This window comes from Monocercomonoides exilis (genome assembly GCF_001643675.1).
Source record: "Monocercomonoides exilis strain PA203 chromosome Unknown scaffold9-1957334, whole genome shotgun sequence".
In the NCBI taxonomy this organism is placed as follows: Eukaryota; Preaxostyla; order Oxymonadida; family Polymastigidae; genus Monocercomonoides; species Monocercomonoides exilis.
This window is the reverse complement of record NW_027150554.1, coordinates 1,492,347-1,510,561: the sequence shown is the minus strand read 5'-3', so window position 1 is coordinate 1,510,561 and position 18,215 is coordinate 1,492,347. Positions and strand designations below refer to the sequence as shown.

General features: G+C 39.0%; 9 protein-coding genes across 9 annotated transcripts; 5 read left to right on the top strand and 4 right to left on the bottom strand.

Annotated features, from left to right (window-relative positions):
• Nucleotides 1-654: 654 nt before the first annotated feature.
• Nucleotides 655-1,890, top strand: MONOS_14570 (uncharacterized protein; the record flags this gene model as incomplete). Its single annotated transcript, XM_067867383.1, has 1 exon — nt 655-1,890. One exon carries the CDS (start codon nt 655-657, stop codon nt 1,729-1,731), a length of 1,077 nt encoding a protein of 358 aa, XP_067732610.1. The 3' UTR covers nt 1,732-1,890.
• Nucleotides 1,891-3,838: 1,948 nt separating this feature from the next.
• Nucleotides 3,839-4,342, bottom strand: MONOS_14569 (uncharacterized protein; the record flags this gene model as incomplete). Its single annotated transcript, XM_067867381.1, has 3 exons — nt 3,839-4,078; nt 4,205-4,271; nt 4,335-4,342. The coding sequence occupies 3 exons, from the start codon at nt 4,340-4,342 to the stop codon at nt 3,839-3,841; spliced, it is 315 nt and encodes a 104-aa protein (XP_067732609.1).
• An 848-nt stretch (nt 4,343-5,190) lies between these two features.
• MONOS_14568 (uncharacterized protein) lies at nt 5,191-5,466 on the bottom strand (the record flags this gene model as incomplete). Its single annotated transcript, XM_067867380.1, has 1 exon — nt 5,191-5,466. One exon carries the CDS (start codon nt 5,464-5,466, stop codon nt 5,191-5,193), a length of 276 nt encoding a protein of 91 aa, XP_067732608.1.
• Nucleotides 5,467-6,257: 791 nt separating this feature from the next.
• On the bottom strand, nt 6,258-6,488 carry MONOS_14567 (uncharacterized protein; the record flags this gene model as incomplete). Its single annotated transcript, XM_067867379.1, has 1 exon — nt 6,258-6,488. The coding sequence occupies one exon, from the start codon at nt 6,486-6,488 to the stop codon at nt 6,258-6,260; it is 231 nt and encodes a 76-aa protein (XP_067732607.1).
• Nucleotides 6,489-7,161: 673 nt separating this feature from the next.
• MONOS_14566 (uncharacterized protein) lies at nt 7,162-7,461 on the bottom strand (the record flags this gene model as incomplete). The annotated part of the gene is made up of 1 exon (XM_067867378.1): nt 7,162-7,461. The coding sequence occupies one exon, from the start codon at nt 7,459-7,461 to the stop codon at nt 7,162-7,164; it is 300 nt and encodes a 99-aa protein (XP_067732606.1).
• Nucleotides 7,462-9,582: 2,121 nt separating this feature from the next.
• MONOS_14565 (uncharacterized protein) lies at nt 9,583-10,163 on the top strand (the record flags this gene model as incomplete). The annotated part of the gene is made up of 3 exons (XM_067867377.1): nt 9,583-9,697; nt 9,835-9,912; nt 9,994-10,163. 3 exons carry the CDS (start codon nt 9,583-9,585, stop codon nt 10,161-10,163), a joined length of 363 nt encoding a protein of 120 aa, XP_067732605.1.
• A 984-nt stretch (nt 10,164-11,147) lies between these two features.
• On the top strand, nt 11,148-11,543 carry MONOS_14564 (uncharacterized protein; the record flags this gene model as incomplete). Its single annotated transcript, XM_067867376.1, has 1 exon — nt 11,148-11,543. One exon carries the CDS (start codon nt 11,148-11,150, stop codon nt 11,541-11,543), a length of 396 nt encoding a protein of 131 aa, XP_067732604.1.
• A 3,708-nt stretch (nt 11,544-15,251) lies between these two features.
• MONOS_14563 (uncharacterized protein) lies at nt 15,252-15,497 on the top strand (the record flags this gene model as incomplete). Its single annotated transcript, XM_067867375.1, has 1 exon — nt 15,252-15,497. One exon carries the CDS (start codon nt 15,252-15,254, stop codon nt 15,495-15,497), a length of 246 nt encoding a protein of 81 aa, XP_067732603.1.
• Nucleotides 15,498-15,559: 62 nt separating this feature from the next.
• Nucleotides 15,560-17,126, top strand: MONOS_14562 (uncharacterized protein; the record flags this gene model as incomplete). Its single annotated transcript, XM_067867374.1, has 3 exons — nt 15,560-15,694; nt 15,852-16,054; nt 16,193-17,126. The coding sequence occupies 3 exons, from the start codon at nt 15,560-15,562 to the stop codon at nt 17,124-17,126; spliced, it is 1,272 nt and encodes a 423-aa protein (XP_067732602.1).
• Nucleotides 17,127-18,215: the final 1,089 nt, after the last annotated feature.

The following is an 18,215-nucleotide window of genomic DNA, read 5'->3' as shown; positions in this document are numbered from 1 at the left end:
AATGTCACATTTATGAATAAGTACAATATTTGTGAAAGCAATGGGTGAAATTGTCAAATCGTTTGAAAAAATCTGAATTAAAATGAAATTCGAATAGCTTCATTAGAGTTTATTTTATAAATGAAATGATGATTATATAACTTTTTGCGATCATTCAAGTGAAAGCCAAACGGAAAATACGGAAAATTTCGAAAAATACACTTATTTCTTTCATTTTTTGTCACCCATAAAATCTTCCAAATGATCTTTTGAAATCAACAGTTCAATTTTTCAATTTATAAGGCTCATAACGATTGTTTATAGCAATGACTGTTAATGAAGCAAATAACAAATATATTTTCTTTGGAGTAAATTTCATTGCAATTCATATTTGAATCATCTCAGAAATGATTTAATGTTGATTCTCGATCGCTGCACAGATTCACATTGCAACAATTATTCATAGGCAAATGCAAAGTTTATTGCTTGTTAATTTATTTCTTTTTTTCCTTATGTTTGTTTTCGAATTTTGTTTTTCAAAAATAAATAGGAAATGCTTTTTTCCGATTTTAACTCAGAGCGCGAGTTTAAACAAAAAATAACAAAGTGGAGGATACCCGTGTATTTGCATGCTCATTGACTTCAAACTTACTAACAAATAATTATGGTGGAGGAATGTTTTGTCACACTGTTCCAGCTGCGTTCAAAATGAGGAGCATTCAGTTTATTTCATGTTCTGCAATGACAAGGGGAGGCGGATTTCATTTGGAGCCAGCAAAACAAACAGCGCCAAATGAAACAATTTATTGCTATTTCCTCTTCTTCCATGAATGCAAATGTTTGGCCAATGTTCCATATGGTCACGACATTGCATATGCAGATCATTACAGTCTTTATTTAGAGTCAGGGAATCCGTTCAAAGAATGCTATACAACAAATGCTGATGATAGGAGAATGTTTTATGAACACTATGATGGTACTAATTGGATCCACAAGCACACCGAAAAGTGGAATTGGCTGAAAAGAGGGATTCTCAATCGATTTGTGGCTGTGAGTGGAGGAAGCACAGAAGAGTTATGTGGACTGGATGAGTCAAGTGCATGCAGAACCATTTGTGTTGCAGTCAGTCGGAGCGTGATCCAGGTGAGCCTGTCAGTCACACTGATGGAAGGGGATCACACAAGTGAGACAGCAACAATTGATATTGAGGGAAAGAAGATTTCAGTAATTGGGAAAGGGAGGACGGAGAGTTCGATTGAAACAGGAGCACTTTCTTCATCATCATCAGCAGCAGGAGCGCTGTTCAGTGTGTCAACAGGCCGTATGAGTTTATTGCACATAAAAGTTGATTGCAATTCAAATTCAAGTTCTTCTCCGAATGTGGTTGTGTTATCTGGTGGGAGTGGGTCACTCTCGTTGGATGATGTTGTGATTACAACAAGTGTTTCTTCAGTGAATGCGATATATTCATCAGTGTTAAAGGTGCCGTTGTCGCAGCTATCAATGATTGGTGTGGAGATCACAAAAAAGAATATTTCAAAATCATTGTTCTCTGAGCTTGATCAATCTTTTTCAGTCTCTTCATTTGTATTGTTCTTATCGTTGATAATATTGGGAGATAGCGTGCTAGAGAATGTTAAGGCGAAGAATGTGAAGTTTACGAGCGGAGATGGTGTGGTTGCAGCAAAGGCAGTGGAAGCAGGAAAGTCATTTGCCATGCGGAGCACAAGAGCAAAGGAGTGGCAGAATTAATGTTCATTGGAGAGAGGCGATTCTGCTATAAATTTTTGTCTTTTTAATATTTGATGTTATTTGATTTGAATAGAGAAAGAAATTGACCACAAAAAGAACTTTTTTTTCTGATTTGAAGAAACTCAATTGATCAACTAAAAACTGCAAAAATCTCAACTGTTAAACTCGATCATTTTTTGTTAAAGAATGGAGAAGATATATTTTGTTTAATTTTTTTATTAAAAATTAAACAGAAGAAAGATATCAAATAGTACAACATTTTTAATCAAAAATATGACTTTATTGTGAAATTTATTAATGATCTTCAACAATTCTTTTTTATATAGAATAACATATCACTGTAAAATCAATTTTACTTATATTTTTTATATACACGGTATATATAAGAAAAATATTAAAAAGAATAAATGTCAAAAATATTCTCATAAAATTAGCAATCATGAAATGAAAAGTTTATTAATAAAGCACAACGATGTTTTAATAGTAATCACATATCAAAATTTATGTAGTTATTCAAAGGACTGATGTTGAAATAAAGAATATTAAAAAGAAGGCAAATTCTCTCCAATAAACGAGTTAACAGTTTTTAATTTCATGGCCTCGAATAAAACAACAAAAAACAAATTTTTAACCTCATGCATGTTTCTTTTGATGCTTTTCAAAACGACAGAAATGATTAAATAATAAAAAAATAATTTGTTATGTGATACTGAAGATCAACAATTTAGTATTTGTATCAGAATACAAACATAAACAAAGTGAAACAAACTAAAAAAAGAATGACAATTAATAGCAACAAGTCAGAAAAAACAATAAAACTTCATTTGTGAATACTCAATAAGACTGACTTTTTTTCAAAAGAATTAGTAAAACTCAAAAAACCTTCGAAAAACTCGAAATTTGTAAGTTATTTCGAAATAACTTCATTATTTCAAAATTTTTCAAATATTTCACATTTAATCTATTGAAATATCATTTTTTCAATGAAAAAGAGTTTCACTTGATTGAACAACTTTACAATTGTTGATTCATCAATGTGCAAGGGTTTTATCGATTTTCTTTCATCAAAAATTTGAGATTCGTAGATAAATCAAATTCTTATCTGATTTAAAATTTTCATTGCACAGAATGTGCCTGGAATTTGAAATTATGCGTAGATTACTCCCACAAGTTTGATAAAGATGAAAATTATACATATCAAAAGGTTTTCATTTAGCTTTTATATGAATGTTATATTTAATAATTGTTGTAAAATTATTCATTTTTTATACTTGACAAATTCGTAGCTAATAACGGAGAGCCTAACATGACATAAATGGCGATGTGGGGCTGAACTTTAGACCCATTTGTGAGGAAGGAAGATCTTTTGTTGAGGGTTGTTAAAAATACCAGAGCGATGCAATATTTGTTTCTTCAGTTGCAGGTAATGACACAAACAGCGAGCAATGTGGAGAGTTCAACATGCCTTGTCGATCATTGAATCAGGGAGTGCAACACATTATTCCTTCATCGTATTCTCAGCTGTTAGTTTCGGGGGAAACAATCGTGAACGTGGAATGCTAAGCGAAGGATGTGATTTTCCACTCGTTGCAATCTCAGTCAGCTGCTTCAGTGCATCTGAACTCAACAATCGATGGCAATATGGGAAATCTCATTGCAACCTCAGAGAATGTTCGGATCGAAAGTGTAAAATTCAACTTTGTTCGGTTTTTTTCTTATTCTGGAAGTTTAATCATTCAAAAAGCAAATGGCCAGCTTTCTCTTTCATTTGTAAACGTTTCTTCTATTTGTGAAGCTAATATGATTCAGCCTATTGCTCTCAATTCAATGTTGCTGAAGATAGAAAATGGAATTCTTCATGTTGACAACTACACAATAAAGTTCCATTCATTCAAGAAGCCATCTTTTCTGCTAAATGGAAATGAGATAGAAATTACATGCATGAAACTGAAATAAATTGCATCAACCACTTATTAATTCAAACTTAGCAATTGTGGAAGGATTGTATTTATTTGAGTTGTTTCAGATAGAGTGAAGATGTCCTTATGATGTGTCCTTGTGATTAACAGCTCAACTTCAGGAACAGTTTCTTTTGGAAGCTCATCATTCAAGAATTGCTCAAGGAATTCGTAAGTAGCTTCAATTCTTTTGGCTTCCCTTCCTCTTCTTCCTCTTCTTCCTCATCTTCCTCATCTTCCTCATCTTCCTCATCTTCCTCTTCTTCCTCTTCTTCCTCTTCTTCCTCTTCTTCCTCATCTTCCTCTTCCTCTTCCTCATCCTCATCCTCTTCCTCTTCCTCTTCCTCCTCCTCTTCTTCTTCTAACTCCTTCTTCTCACTCTCCTTCTTCTCTCAAATTCTCCAAAAATAATCGAATGTCATTGAAGAAAGAAGGAAAAGAGGGAAAAGAAGAAGGTTACGACGAGATAAAAACGCTGATGAAAATATTCTATTGGTGATTTGATGGTTGATAACATCCAATATCCACCAAATAATTGGAGCGCATTGTTCATCTTCATCGCTTTCATTCAGTATTTGTTTTCTTTAGCAATGAAGAAACAGATGTTGATGAATTATTGAAAAATTTTTCTTTCTCTCCATCTACAATGCCATTTTCTTGTGTAACTTCATCTCTCACGAAGTGCACAAGCACACACTGTCCTTCTTTTTTCTTCACCATCGACTGCACATCCTCCACAGCTGCAGCCTCACCATCCCTTCCAGCAGCCGCACAATATGGAACTACACCTACCGCTATTCTTTCTTCTCTTCCACCGACTGTACAATCCACACTTGTTGCTTCAGCCCAAACAATTCACACGTCACCTTCGATACCGAATGAAACTCCTGCTCCAAGTTGACCAACACCATCTTGCCGCCTTCACAATCGCATAATTCAAATACTGCTGAAAAGGCTGTAACTTGTCAGCTTCATCGCAAATATCAGGAAGCTGCTTCTTACCTGAAGTTATTCAGCAGAAACACCATAAACATTGAGGCATCTGCATACGTCTTCTCAGACTGTATCCCATCAAACTCCCCAAAAAATCTTCTTGATCTTCTTCTCCGACGCCCCTTCAAGCACCGTGTTGATGCACTTCCGGCACACCCGGAACGTCACCATCAGGAAGTTCTCGCTCTCCTCCACCGGCTGCTGCGGCAGCACCCCTTCAAGCAGCACTTTGCAGTTGTCATGAAAACCACAACTTGTCTCCTTTGCACTCCTCCCACACAAGCTTCCATAACAACTGCACATTTGCAAAGTCATTTAGAAACAGCTCTACAATTAAGATTATCTTTAATAGTTCTTCCTCGCTCTTCTTCTGCGCTGCGTGCCTCACCCTCAGCTACACGTGCACAAAGTCACCAAATTCCTGCCTCTGCACGCCCTCACCCATTTAAAGATCTGCTGAAATAATGTCTCCGCATCACCCCCGGATCCTCGACAGCTTCCACATTAGCTACGACCGCAGACCTATCTTCAGCAACTTCAACAAACGCTCCATCTGCACAGACCACCGCCGCGAGTGTGGAACCCGAAGTATATGTACTGATTTACACTTTTCTTGTTCCAGCCAAACAGATACTGCGCTCGTCAGCCACTCCATCGCCATCGATCCCGCCTGCAAAGGCACACCATTTGCTCCAGACATCCCTGCCCTCAATCCACCAGGCGAAGTCACAAGCCACTCCGACTCTTCACGTTCTCTGCTGTCTGTCATATGCTCAAGAAGCATGAACAGTCACTGCACAACATTCGCCTTCCCTTCATTTTTCTTTGCTACTGTTTGAACCACAGTTTACATCCAATCATCCCCCTCTCTCTCTTCGGATCGTTGTGCTGAAACAACGGAATCCCATATAGCGCTATTGCATTACTTTCTACTGCCTTTCCCCCCTCCTCTGCCTCCTCGTATTCTCCCCCTCCGCTTCTGTTCCTCCTCCTCCTCCTCCCCGCCCCATCCATCCCTCTCCCCCCTTTCTCCTCTGCCCCGCCTTCCCTGATCCCGCCAAAGTCCACTTGCACCACCTGTTCTTCCAGCTTCTTCACCTTTCCGGGAGTTCATTAAGCAACCTCTTCAAACGAAGCTTAAATATTCATCTATTCCTGCTTCTTTTGCGCAAACGACATCTGCTGCTTTACAATCACCTCATTGATCAGCGCCTTCTGCATGCTTATCATCTGCTTCTGCAATTTCGACAACGCAATTAGCATCTTCTATTCATTCTCCATTTTGCTACTCTTCTGTCTCACAGTTTCATCCACTCCTCCTCCACATTCACCACCAACACTGGCCTCAGCACTGTTCTTCTCCAACCTCTTGCTTGTCTCTGACTTTGTTCCTTCACTTCAGTCTCCTCCTCCATCACCACAATTTGCCTCTCTCGCTACACTTGCCAGACTCTCCACTTTCACAGAAAGCTCCTTCAAGCTTGGATTCGGGCCAAGCATCACAGCACTACCATCTCCGATACTCGAGGAAAACTTTTCGTGGTGCTTTTCACGCAGCCCCGAAGGCAAGATCAACTAAGCTGAAGACGGAGCCATCCTGCCACACACAGAAACCGACGAAGAAGACGTGGCAAGCTTCAATCCCGATCTCACCAGCGTAACAGCGCTGTCCACACCCACAACTTCGTCATGCTGCAATCTTAACTTTTCCTTCAAAATCACCACATCCAAAAGTTCATTCTTCTCCTTCATTGCTGCCAGCTGCTCATGCAGCTCCTTCACCTGCTTCACCTCTGCATTGAACATCTAGCTTAGCTTCGAAATAATCCTGAAGAAAAAGAAGATATTGGCCTTCTCCTTCATCTGCTCTGTCAGCCCGCTCATCCGCTTCGCCTCCTTTTCCTTTTCCAACTTCTTCTTCTTCTTTTCTTTCTTCCAGCAAATTCAGCACTATCGCTGCAGGCGACAGAACGACATCTTCCATCATCAGCCCCTCTGCCCCACCGCCTCCAGCGCCTTCTCCGCAAACTCTCCTGCTTCATTCACTGCAACCATTCACCTCCTCATTTTGTTGCACAGCTTCATCACTCCGCTTGTCTCGACTGCTTCTATCGGTTCTCCAGCCATTCAATGACCAATGAAGCCAGCGATGGACAGGAGTATTGCGGATTGGCAGGAACGCATCCACATCAACCGCTGTTAATAACAGCTTCTTCGACGACTTCTTTCTCGGTAAATCCTCAAGTGACGGGAGCAAAGCTACAAGAAGAATGAAAAATATTTCACATTGAACGGACACAGCACGTTCTCTTCAGCAGAGCACTGAAAGCCAACACTGAAACCTCGCAGCATATACAACATCCTCAGCGACAGGAACAGCTGCATCCTCATAACCATGCAGCATTTGCAGCTCAGCTGTTTTCTTCACAACTATCCTCAGCCTCCTCTCGATTCCATTCATCGATGCTGCTTCAAGCGTTTATGAAGCCTCCACCTTCGAGGCATCTGAAGGGTAAATTGCACCTGCAGACGAAGATGCAAATAACTGAGCATTTTCTGTCACCTTCTTCTCTTCTCTTATTGGACCCAGGAATGATAAAGAAGATCTGCGTGCTGCTCCACTAGAAGAAGACGAAGAAGACAAAGGCGCTGAGCGAAGAGACAATTGAATCGCTTCCACTCCCACAAGAAGCTTTTTGATGCAACTCATCACACAAAATTGCAGTGTCTTTCGTGGCACAAACACAACATCCTTGTTCAAATTAGAAACGTCAATCATCACCGAAATCTCATCTATCTTGATTTGATTGAAAAAAAGGAACAGAATTTATTTTAGAAGGAAATTGAAATGAGAAAAAATAGATGAGAAAAAAAAGAAAATGAAAAGTTGAAAGCTATTTAAGACACAATTCATGTTTTGATTCAAAACATGAGATATCATTTCTTTTTTGAATTTTTTATAAAAGGACATTAAATACAAGAAATTGCAGTTGTCAATTATTTATTTATAATAAAACTTAAAATTGCTTTGTGAAAACAACTTTTTGAATTTCTTTTATTTTCAATGAGGAAAGAATAGATGAAAATTTCCTATTTAATAATTTCTTTTCAAAATATTCAAATTAAAACAAGTGAAAATCTATCTGTTATTTAACATAGGAAAATAATTGAAAAGGAGTTTCTGTTCAAAAAATCAAAACGTGTAATACGAACAGTTGAAATGAAAACATAGAAATATAAACAAATTATTCAGTTGCTTCAAAAAAACAAGACAATAATATTTAATAACATAAATATGATTAAACAGTAAAAATAATATATGAAATTTGTTTCAATGAAACGCAATATTTGGGGATAGGTGATAAAACTCAATTGAATAATTTTTTGCAATATATAATGGTAACGGAATGATCAACATTTTTTGATCATTTTTGATCTGATTTTCAGATCAGTTAAACGTTTGCGACTTTTCATAAAGAATGACCCATTTGTCAAAAATTTTTTGAAAAGTTTCTCGACTTTAATTTTGTCCCACAAAAGATCAAAAATGATCAGATTTTGTTGATCATTCCGTTCCCATTTTATATATTGTTTATTATTTTGTTATCTTTTTTTGTTCCTATCAACAATAATTGAATTTCTAATTTGCAAATGTTTCATCAACATTTATGTATTTCATCGAATAAGCGTTGGTGAACATCCTTTTTCTATTTATCTGTGTTTAATTAATAATATTCATTTGTTTTCTTCTTTTTCATTTCATTATTTTGAATATTCGTTTGATTTTCTGAATAGAAACGAAAAATTTGTCATTTTCACTTGTTGGAATGAGAATCGAAGATAAATTTTGTTGTTTTGTGTTTTTTTTTTGTATTTTTCATTACAAAATACATCAATTCATGGAAGAAAAATTTGTACTAGATATTTACAGGTGTGTTCAAAAAACAATTAAAAATCCAATCACAAAAATATCAGACAGAATATTATGTTTTACTAACGTCACATTTTTATGATGAAGGTTTAAAAAATTTCTCATTTTTGGTTACAAAAAAAATTTTTTTGAGTCACATCCATTTTCACTGTTGTTATAACATTGGTTGATAAAAGAATTGATTGATCTTTCAGATGTATCTGCTGCAGCTGAATCAAAATAATCGGGATAAGAGTCTAACAATGATTTTGAAATGAACTTTGGGGTTGTGATGCTTAAAGTCGCAAGTGTGCATGCACAGCAAATGCCATGGAAATAGCACTTTGTTGACTATTTGTGGGAATGTTGTGGTGCGAGTGTGGTGCTTTCAGTTCCCCAAGTGGAGCCGCTTCTGTATCTTGAGAATTGGAGTGCATTAAGTCGGGGAGCTAGCGGATCTTTGTGGCGGAAGTGATTGCGTTCCAGTTGATCTACGATCTGTTTTACCCGTCGCTGCATTCAAGGTGATCGTATCAATTGAAATATTCAGTTGTGAAGCTGCACGACGAAGCAATTGGCGAGGCGTTTCAGCGTGTGAAGTGGCGGAGATTGTGGGGGAAATAGTGGAGGCTGCTGGGAAGGTGATAGATGATGCTATTTTTCTGAAAGCGGCAATTGCGCTAGTGGTGCTGGAGGAGCGAGAAAAGTCGGAGGAAGAAGGAGTTGAAGAAGAATTCAAGCAGAAGGGTTAAATACTCGTTGTTGTTTCATCTGGTGGAGAGCTGACGAGCTGTGGACTAATCCGAAACGTGACCCTGTGGATGATGTGGTGGTGATTTGCAGATGAACAAGCGGAGGCTATATTGGATGAGTTGAACATGCTGCTTCCAAGAAGTTGTACAGCGGTGTGGATCAACGGGTGGAGATACAGCAGAAGCACAATATCGAAGAGGCACTCAGTGTTGGAGCTGTGTAAGATTTTGGTTCCATATGCATCAAGTGGCTGCAGTGATGAAGCAGGCGATTGCTGAAGACTTGGCAGACGAGTTTTGCAGACTTGCCGAACGATTCGTGCACAAAGCAGAGGAGCGCGAGTTTGGTTGTGGTATCTGCATCGATTGGAAGGAGCTGATTCTCCATGCTTTTCATGCTTCTTGCAGAACATGCACAAGCTGTGCAATGGAGTGTCAGAGAAGGTTAGAATGACACATTGATGATAGGGAAAATGTTGTGTTAAAAAAGTGGAGTGCGTTGAGATGACATGGATACCAGAGAAGGAGCAGAAGCAGGAAATAAGAGGAGATTATGAGCAATTGCAAGGTAATGATGCGAGTGCAATCTTTTGTGAGTGTGCTTGATCGCGCTTTTGATGCTGAGATGCCGCTAACGCTGTTGCATGAGGGGAGACAGGTAGAGGTGCAGAAGGCGAGAGGGCCGTGCTCGTTCAATACATCAAAAAAGAGGCTGGGTACACAGCAAGAATTCATCCAGCGAAGTCAGACGTCAGCTGCACAGCTAAGGAATGCTATGGATTCGCAGTCTGCACTGATGCATGTGGTTGTGACGAATGAGACTTAAAGGAAGGATGCGAACACAGTTGCATTGGACACGATCTGCGGAGGAGCAGCCAGCGGAGATTTTGACAGACATGATGGCGAGGAAGAGAATGAAGAAGAAGATGAACAGAGTGATTGAAGAATGAATGGGAGCAGCGTTGAACTGGAGGAGAAGAGTTTTAAACTGGAAAAACATCGACTTTTTGGGGAAGATGACAACAGTTGTGCTGAAATAAGCACCAGGGGAAGGGAAAAGGAGGCGTGCGGTTATTTCGACGGAGGTGAATACAGAAAATGTGTAGAGTAATGTGACAGTGGAAACGAAAGACGATGAGCATGTGGTGGCGGAGGTGGAAAAGGTGGATCTGAGTCTGTTCTACAGGAGAATGAAAACTATGGGAAGAGGAGAAGGAGAAGGAGATGGAGGAGTAAATGAAATCATCTTTATCAACACCATCAAGATGCAAATGTAAATGCGCCAGTTTAAATGGGAAGAAGACAGGAGGAGTGTCATTGAAGAAAGCAAATCTTTCGAAATGTGTTTCGACGCAGAAGATAAAAGATCTTTCGGCATCTTCATATGAAAGCTTCAGTTGCTTTGGAGGAATTCTTCATCTGCTGAAGTGCATGAAGAAGGCGTAGGCAAAGAAGAACGAGGGATTTGATGCAAATGTGAGTGCATTTGATGAGTGGTGTAATGTATTTGAGGAGCTGTACAAGTTGGTTGAGGAGGATGAGGATGAGGATGAGGATGAGGATGAAGAGAAAGAAGAAGAGAGGAAGAAGAAATTCCGAGAGCTTTGTGATCGATACAGCGAAATTGTGTGTGAGGAGCTCATATTCTACTGCCCAAAAATGTGCTGAAATTCTTTGCGAAAGCAATTCGTCCGAGTTTAGCGAGCAAAAAGGAGAAGATGGTGGCTGACCATCATTTGCTGTGCACGTGTGACATGGGGCTGTTTGATGAATATTCAGAGCCAGCTTTGTTTGCGAGGCTGAATGCATGGAGCAAGTGTTTGTGCTGGAAAGGCTTATGAAGCTGGTGCAGAAGGCGAAGAATTACTGGAGAGGAGTATGAGGAGGCGTATGGCGCTGGTGGAGAAAACTGAAGTGCAGCTGAAGTCGCAAGAAAGAGACGAGAAAGAAGAGGAGAAGGCGTTTGAGACAGTGCTTCGATCGGGACTGGATGTTGGGGGTTTCATTGAGGCAGAAGAAGAAGAAGAAAGAGGAAGAAAGAGCAGTGTGAAAGGGGTATCGGGACGAGAATTCAAAGAAGGAGGGGATTTGGGGAAGATGGTAGTGCATGTGAGGACGATGCAAGGGAAGATAATTCGAGTGAGTGTGACGAAGGAGACTACTGTGGAGGAGCTGAAGGAGCTTGTGCAGAAGAAATAAGGGATTCCTCCTGGCATGCAGAAGATTGTCTTCAACGATGTGCAGCTGAAATACACGCGCACTATGAGCGGGTGCTTCATCCGGAACAAAGACGAGCTGAAGCTGATCCTGCGTATGCTGGGGGGGTGCAACAGATGTTCAAGGGCTGATGGGGCAGATGGGGAAGATGGAGAAAGGAGCAAGGCCTGGAGAAAGAATGATAATGCCGATGATTGGCACGGCAAGTGCAAGTGCAGGAGCAGGGGCAGGGGTGAGGCTGAGAATGCTGATACAATCTAATGCAATTCAGAGGATGATCAATACTGGGGCTTTGCCTCTTTGGTAATCTGACATTAGAAGCTATTTCTTTGAGGCTATTCAATAATATCTTCAGGTTGCAATGCCAATGGAAATGAAGGTCATATCGATGGTGATGAAGATGGAATAAGAGGTTGTTCAAAATGGATTAACTTCTTCTTTTCTTCATGTGGTTTTCGAGGTTCTTTTGTAGATGGTGATGAAGGTGGTGCAGAGGAAAAAGAAGAGATAGTGCAAGTTGCAAAGATACAGAAGATGGAGAACACTAAAGGATATAAAGAGAACAAATATCATCGCATGACGTCTTCTCATTCTGCGCTGATTGAGCTGCTGACTTGATAATGTGCGGAATCTGTTTGGGAATGTGTGGGAGTGGGTGTTCAGCGATGCGAGTGTGTGTGCGAGGGATTTTAGAAAAGTGTCTGCAATTGCTATTGAATGTTCCGATTCGTTTGCGTAAAAGGTTTTTACTGGTGTGATGAATAACATTTATTTATGTCCGGCTTGTAGGGAGAAGGAATTTGAGATGAGCTGAGGAAGAAGAAGTTCACTGATTTGGAGCAAAAATACAGAAGAGGTGATGTTTGTGTATGAGATAGCATTCGAAGGAGGGGAAGGAGAAGGAGAAAGAAATGAAAGAGAGAAGACAAGAGTTGGAGTTGAATGGTTTGAAGAAACGAGCGGAGATGAAGCAGATGGCTGTAAAAGAGTTTGTGTATGATGTGAGCGAAATGTGAGAGGAAAATGAGAAAAAGCGGAAGGTGATGAAGCATGCGAAGTGGGAGAAGATGCGAGCCGGGTTTGTATGTGTGTGTGATGTGGAACTGAATAACACGATCAGAGTGAAGAGGTCGGTGGAGGTGCTGATGCAAATTCCAGGATGATCGATCCCACTTCAAACTGGATGCGCTGCGAAGACACAGAGCATTGTTCTGGAAGTGCTTTGCAAACAGACGCCGTCGTATGCATTCAACATTTCACTGAGAAATGTATTTGTGCGCTATGCTGTACAGGTGGCGACAATCAAATAAATTCGTTCGACTGCACTTACAACGTAGTTGAGGAGCATTGGTTGTGCAGCTGGCGAAAAAGATAATAAGGTAGATAAGACAAAGGAGAGTGAGAAATAGCGAGAGGTGGTCATCGGTACAGTGCACAACAGCACTGCCTGTGTGCGAAAAGGATTGGCTGAAGAGGAAATCGAGGCACTCGATCCTGATGTTTGCAGATGTGGCGAAAATGGCATGACAGCGCTCGATGGCCGAGTATAGGCAGTCAAGTGCAGAAGATGGGAACTCGAGAGAGTGAAAGCTCAAGCTGATTGTGCTGTACACTTTTAGTTATTTTCTGGATGACTTCTTCGAATATGCTCCATTCAATAAATATATCTTATTCAGCTTCATTGCTTCTTTCATTTTCTCCATTTGAATTCTTTGAAAAGCTCAATCCGCTTTTTTTATCCACTTGAAAAGTCTTCGTCATCAGCTTTTTGATGTTCAAAATCATGGATGTCGGCACATAAAGAATAGCTCTTGAAAAGTCGAGTGATTGAATTGACACAAACTGCAATTGAACTATGATTCTATCTGTTATATTCAGACCATCATTCATTATTTCTTCAACGCTTTCTTCATTTTTTGTGAACAAGCAATTTTTCAGCGTTAGCAATTCTTAGCCAGCTAAAGGGAAACAAAATAGTTTCACTTCTTTTATGTGAAAATGGCATCACAAACTTGTTCAATTTGGAATTTGTTATAACATGACTCTTTATTGCTGCCTCCAATGCTCTTTCGAACGAAACAAGGCAACAAAAAAAAGCATTTATTGTTCTTGATCGATTATATTGAGATTTCAACTGCTCTATAGCAGAGAATAAAAAAGAAAAAGATGATTTTGTGAGTTCGAAACAAGAAAAATAAAAATGATTAAAAATAGAATATAAACTTTAAATCATTAATCTCAGCTTTCACAAACTTGTGTGAGCTGGCTTTGCATCTAAAAAATGTTAATGTCAAGGATGTTCAATGCAAAATCCTGATTAATTTTAAATTCAAATAATTGTCAAAATATAAATATTTTCTTGAAAAGGATTAAAACGCACATTGCGTACTTCATGAACCAGCTGTTGCAAAATAATCCAAGCTTATAAAACTGTTTCATATTCAAAAACTGAAATTTTTATTTTGATCAAAAAATTGGATATATTATTTTTTGTTTTTAAATATTTCATCTCTCAAAGAAGTCTGCAACGAACCAATAAACATTGTTATGATAGTTTGATTTTATCATTTGAATTATGGAAACGGGATGAATAATAATTAACTTCCATGGGTCAGATTTTTGATCTGATGTTACTTTTCAAAAAAATTTTGACATTTCATAATTCTTTTTTTATTTGTTTGTTCTATTTCATTACATATATAAATATTAACTTGTTTTATTCAATCAACATATATTGTTTTTTCCTCATGTTAATGAATTTCTCTTCAAAGAAATACAGTTTAAAAATTTGAAAATTAAATAAATTGAAAAAATGATAATGTTTAACATCAAAAGATGAATTTTGAATAGATTTTTTTTATTAAAATAAACCAGGCTTATTCAAATGAACTCATGTTTATTCGAATAGATCAAGTTCATTTGAATAAACCGAGTTCATTTGAGATAGACTGAGTTCATTTGAGTTACGAAAATTAATTTATTAAACAAATATTTTTTATGTCTATAAAATTGATTGCAAAAACTTTCAAATATTATTTGCATAATAATTATGTTATTCTGGAAATGATTTTTGTTGTTTTCAACAAATTCCTTCAAAGATCAAAAGGATCAAAATATTTTAAAAACTGAATAAATTCTTTGTCACCAATACATAATTTAAAACGCATCAACATCACATTCTTTGATTGTTAAACCTTTTGTGAATGTAATCCACATGCTTTAACAGTTTTAAAAATTGATGAAAAGAAGAATTCCACGAATTATGAAATGAAAAGAAACATTTTATTTGCGCAAAATAAGTGAATTGAAATTATTCAGATTTATAAAATGTATTGCATCAACACATACATAAACAACTTGTTTTTGAACTTTAATTGATTCGAAAACATTAAAGGACTTGTGAAAAAAAATTATCGGATAATATTAGAAATTGATATAATTTTTTAAAAAAAGATAAAAAACAAACTAATGAGTCTTCATTATTTCATTGAATAATGAATAAAGTTCAACCGCTTTTCTCTTTCTATTTGGACGAGCTTCTCACACAAGCATTTCTTGTTTCATCGTTGTCTGCCTGTCTGGAACATGCGAAATTCTGCTCTGCTCAATCAAACCATCAAAACAAAAGATCGCATACACAACGCATTGAATGGTAACAGCGTTGACTTGACGAATGTCTCGACGATCAATATGGAGCTGATGTTCGGAAGCATTGAAGCTGTGTTGGCACTAACGGAATTGCAAGACGGGACACAAGAAATGAATGAAGGTGACAGTCCAATAGTGCACCTGAAATGCTGCACGCTTTTCTCGCTTCGCCAAAGTGCTACTTCTGAGCCGTCGATCATCAGCTGCTGTAGAAGCGAGCCTTCCTGCGTGCTTGTCCAAAACACGTCGATCAAGAGCAGCGGAAGCAGCCTGAGTGAGAATGGCTGATGCATTGCCATGAAATTGAGCGAAGGCTCGTTGTTCCACTGCAACTTTTGTTCGATCTCTGGATGCTTCTGCTCAGCGACTGGAAGAGGAGGCGCGATGTTCCTGGATTGCTCATCAATTGCGAGCGATGGGCTGCTTCCTTTCTTGTTGAAAAACACCACATTCATGGAGAACAAAGCTTGAAGGGGAAGAGACGTGTATGTGAAATGTGCGAATGTTTTAGCTCAAATCGGGGCGGAGCTGTTCCAGCTCGATTTCAGAGCACAGTTTGTTCGGGAGTTTGCCATGTGGGGATGAATAGCACAGAATTATTATGACGAGGAAGATCTGTTGCTGCTTGTGGTTGTGTATCAGAGCGAGAAGATATTTGCGTCTTCAACAGCGGACAACGCGTCTGATTCGCGGCAGTGTGGTGCAATGAACGAACCATGCATTTCGCTGAATGTTGCGCTGCCCCACGTCATTCATTCAGTTTACAGCAATTTGCTGATCGACAAGCGCGCTGTGGTGTCTGGAGAAGCAAGCACAAGCGATGTCTCAATCGAGCAGCTGGATCCGTAAGGCATAGGAGGGGATATTCTAATGAACCTCATCATCGAAATCAAGAGGGGAAGTCTCCTTTCGTATTCGTCGACAGTGAAAATAAAATATCTGACGTTTTCATTTTGAAGCGCTTTTTCTTCTACGCATTTGAGGTTGCTGTCGCTTGCTGATGTCAACTTGTTGATTGACGATACAATATTTGCTCAAGAAGCTTCTGGTGGAGGATCTGAAATTGAACTGAATTGCTCTATTATTGAAATGAGCTGTGGAAGATTGACGATTTTTGACTGCACTTTTGCTGGCCTCCATTTCAGTTCTTCATGCCTGGCAGCAAGTCGTGAGCAATATTTCTCGTGTGCATTTCTGAATTTCACAGATGTTATATCTGGAGTGCTAATGGATTTCCACGATCTGGCAAAGCTGTCCATGCAGCCGGTGCGTGCATCCAATTGCAGCGCTCAGCGATCAGGCCTCATTCTTCGCAACTGCAAAGACTGCCAGCTCCAGAACATTCAGATGAGAGGCACTCAGAATGGATCAAGCGTGATTGTGTTTTCCTCAGACGGTTCTGGAGGGCATTCAAACATCCAAGGCATTCATTTGGAATTCGATGATACTCACGTTTCAAGTGAATCGTTGGTTTCTGTTGAATGCCAAGATTCGGATGTTGAGATGAATTTCTTGGCTGTTTCTAACACCATGTTTGGTGATGGGTGCTCAGTGAGCGTGACGTCGAATGACTCAGCATCTCGGTCGAAACACTCTTCATTACAAAACATAACCCGAGATTCGCTTGGCCCGTACTGTTTGGCTGTCTCATCTTTGTCTTTGTTGCTGGAGTTGAAGAAATGCTCGAACAAAATGTGTGCTTCTTCGTATAAAAAATGTTGCATTGCGGCGTTGACAGATTTGACAGATACTTGCATGTTTTTGTGCGTATTCGACGGTGCAGCAAGCGCGTCAGAGCTGAGAACGAACGACAAGCGATCAGAAGAGCTATACCAGTGGAGCGGATCGATGGTTGATCTTCTCAATTGCTCGGTAGCAATTAAAGACATCACAATTACCAATTTGTCCAAGATATGACTGTCGATCTCTGGTGGAAGCATCTCCATGCTATTTATATTGTTTGCTAATAACAGCCCGAACGAAGCTGGCCATCTATCCGTAAGGAGTAGCATCGCGTGCTCTGGCCATGCACTACTGTTCATTCAAAGTCTGAAAGGCGGAGATGGCTTAAAAGAGAACTCATCACTTTGGGTTTTGAACTTGGGATGCAGTCTTTCTGGAATTGCTTCAGAAAGAGTCTCTCCGTTCTTCATTCTGCAGCTGACTTCAGTGAAATCTCGCCAGTAGGGTGGCACCCTTGTCATTAATCTTGCTGGTTTAGAGTTTCTTCCCTGTGGCTTTGCTCTCCAGATTGATTCATCAGATGGTTCGGTTCACAATCTCCAGTCGTATCCGCTGCAGTCAGAGGAGTTTGTAGGAGAAACAGAGTTTCACACAGCTATTCCAGCCTCAATTATTACAACTGCGTTTGAGGCAACAGAAGTGTCCGTGAAGATCTTATTTGGAAGGACTGAATTTCAAGCCTCAACTGATTCATTCATTCTGAAAACAGAAGAAAACTTCAATCAAAAGGAGATGAAAGAATTGTTGAAGGAGGAAAGGTTGGAAAATCAATGATGACATTGGTTGTTAAAGTTTTATTCGTTGTGACATTATTAATTGTACTTGTGGTACATACCGTAGCAACTATTTGATGGAGGAGGGCAAAAGAAGAAGCGAAAAAATGCAAGGAGATTTTTAACGATATCATAAAGAAAAATCCAAAGGAAGTTGAGATGATAATGACATAGACATCATTTGATGCTCATTGGAGGAGAGAGGAGAAGAATGCAGTGAAGAAGAATATTGAGAGGCTTTGTGAAATAAATCGATTAATGAAAATAGAATATATCTTCTTAACGGAGAAAGTAGCAAAGATGAAAGCTGCATCAACCTGTCGACTCGACTGAGCGCTTCAGAATTATACGCTTTGTTGGTGTGGATCACTCCACGAACATCAATAGAAACAAATTTTTGTTTTTTTATATTTAATTATACAGAGATCAAATGAAAAACATAAAAGTTGGAATGGAATAAAATAATGATAACAAATTGAAATTTGCATTC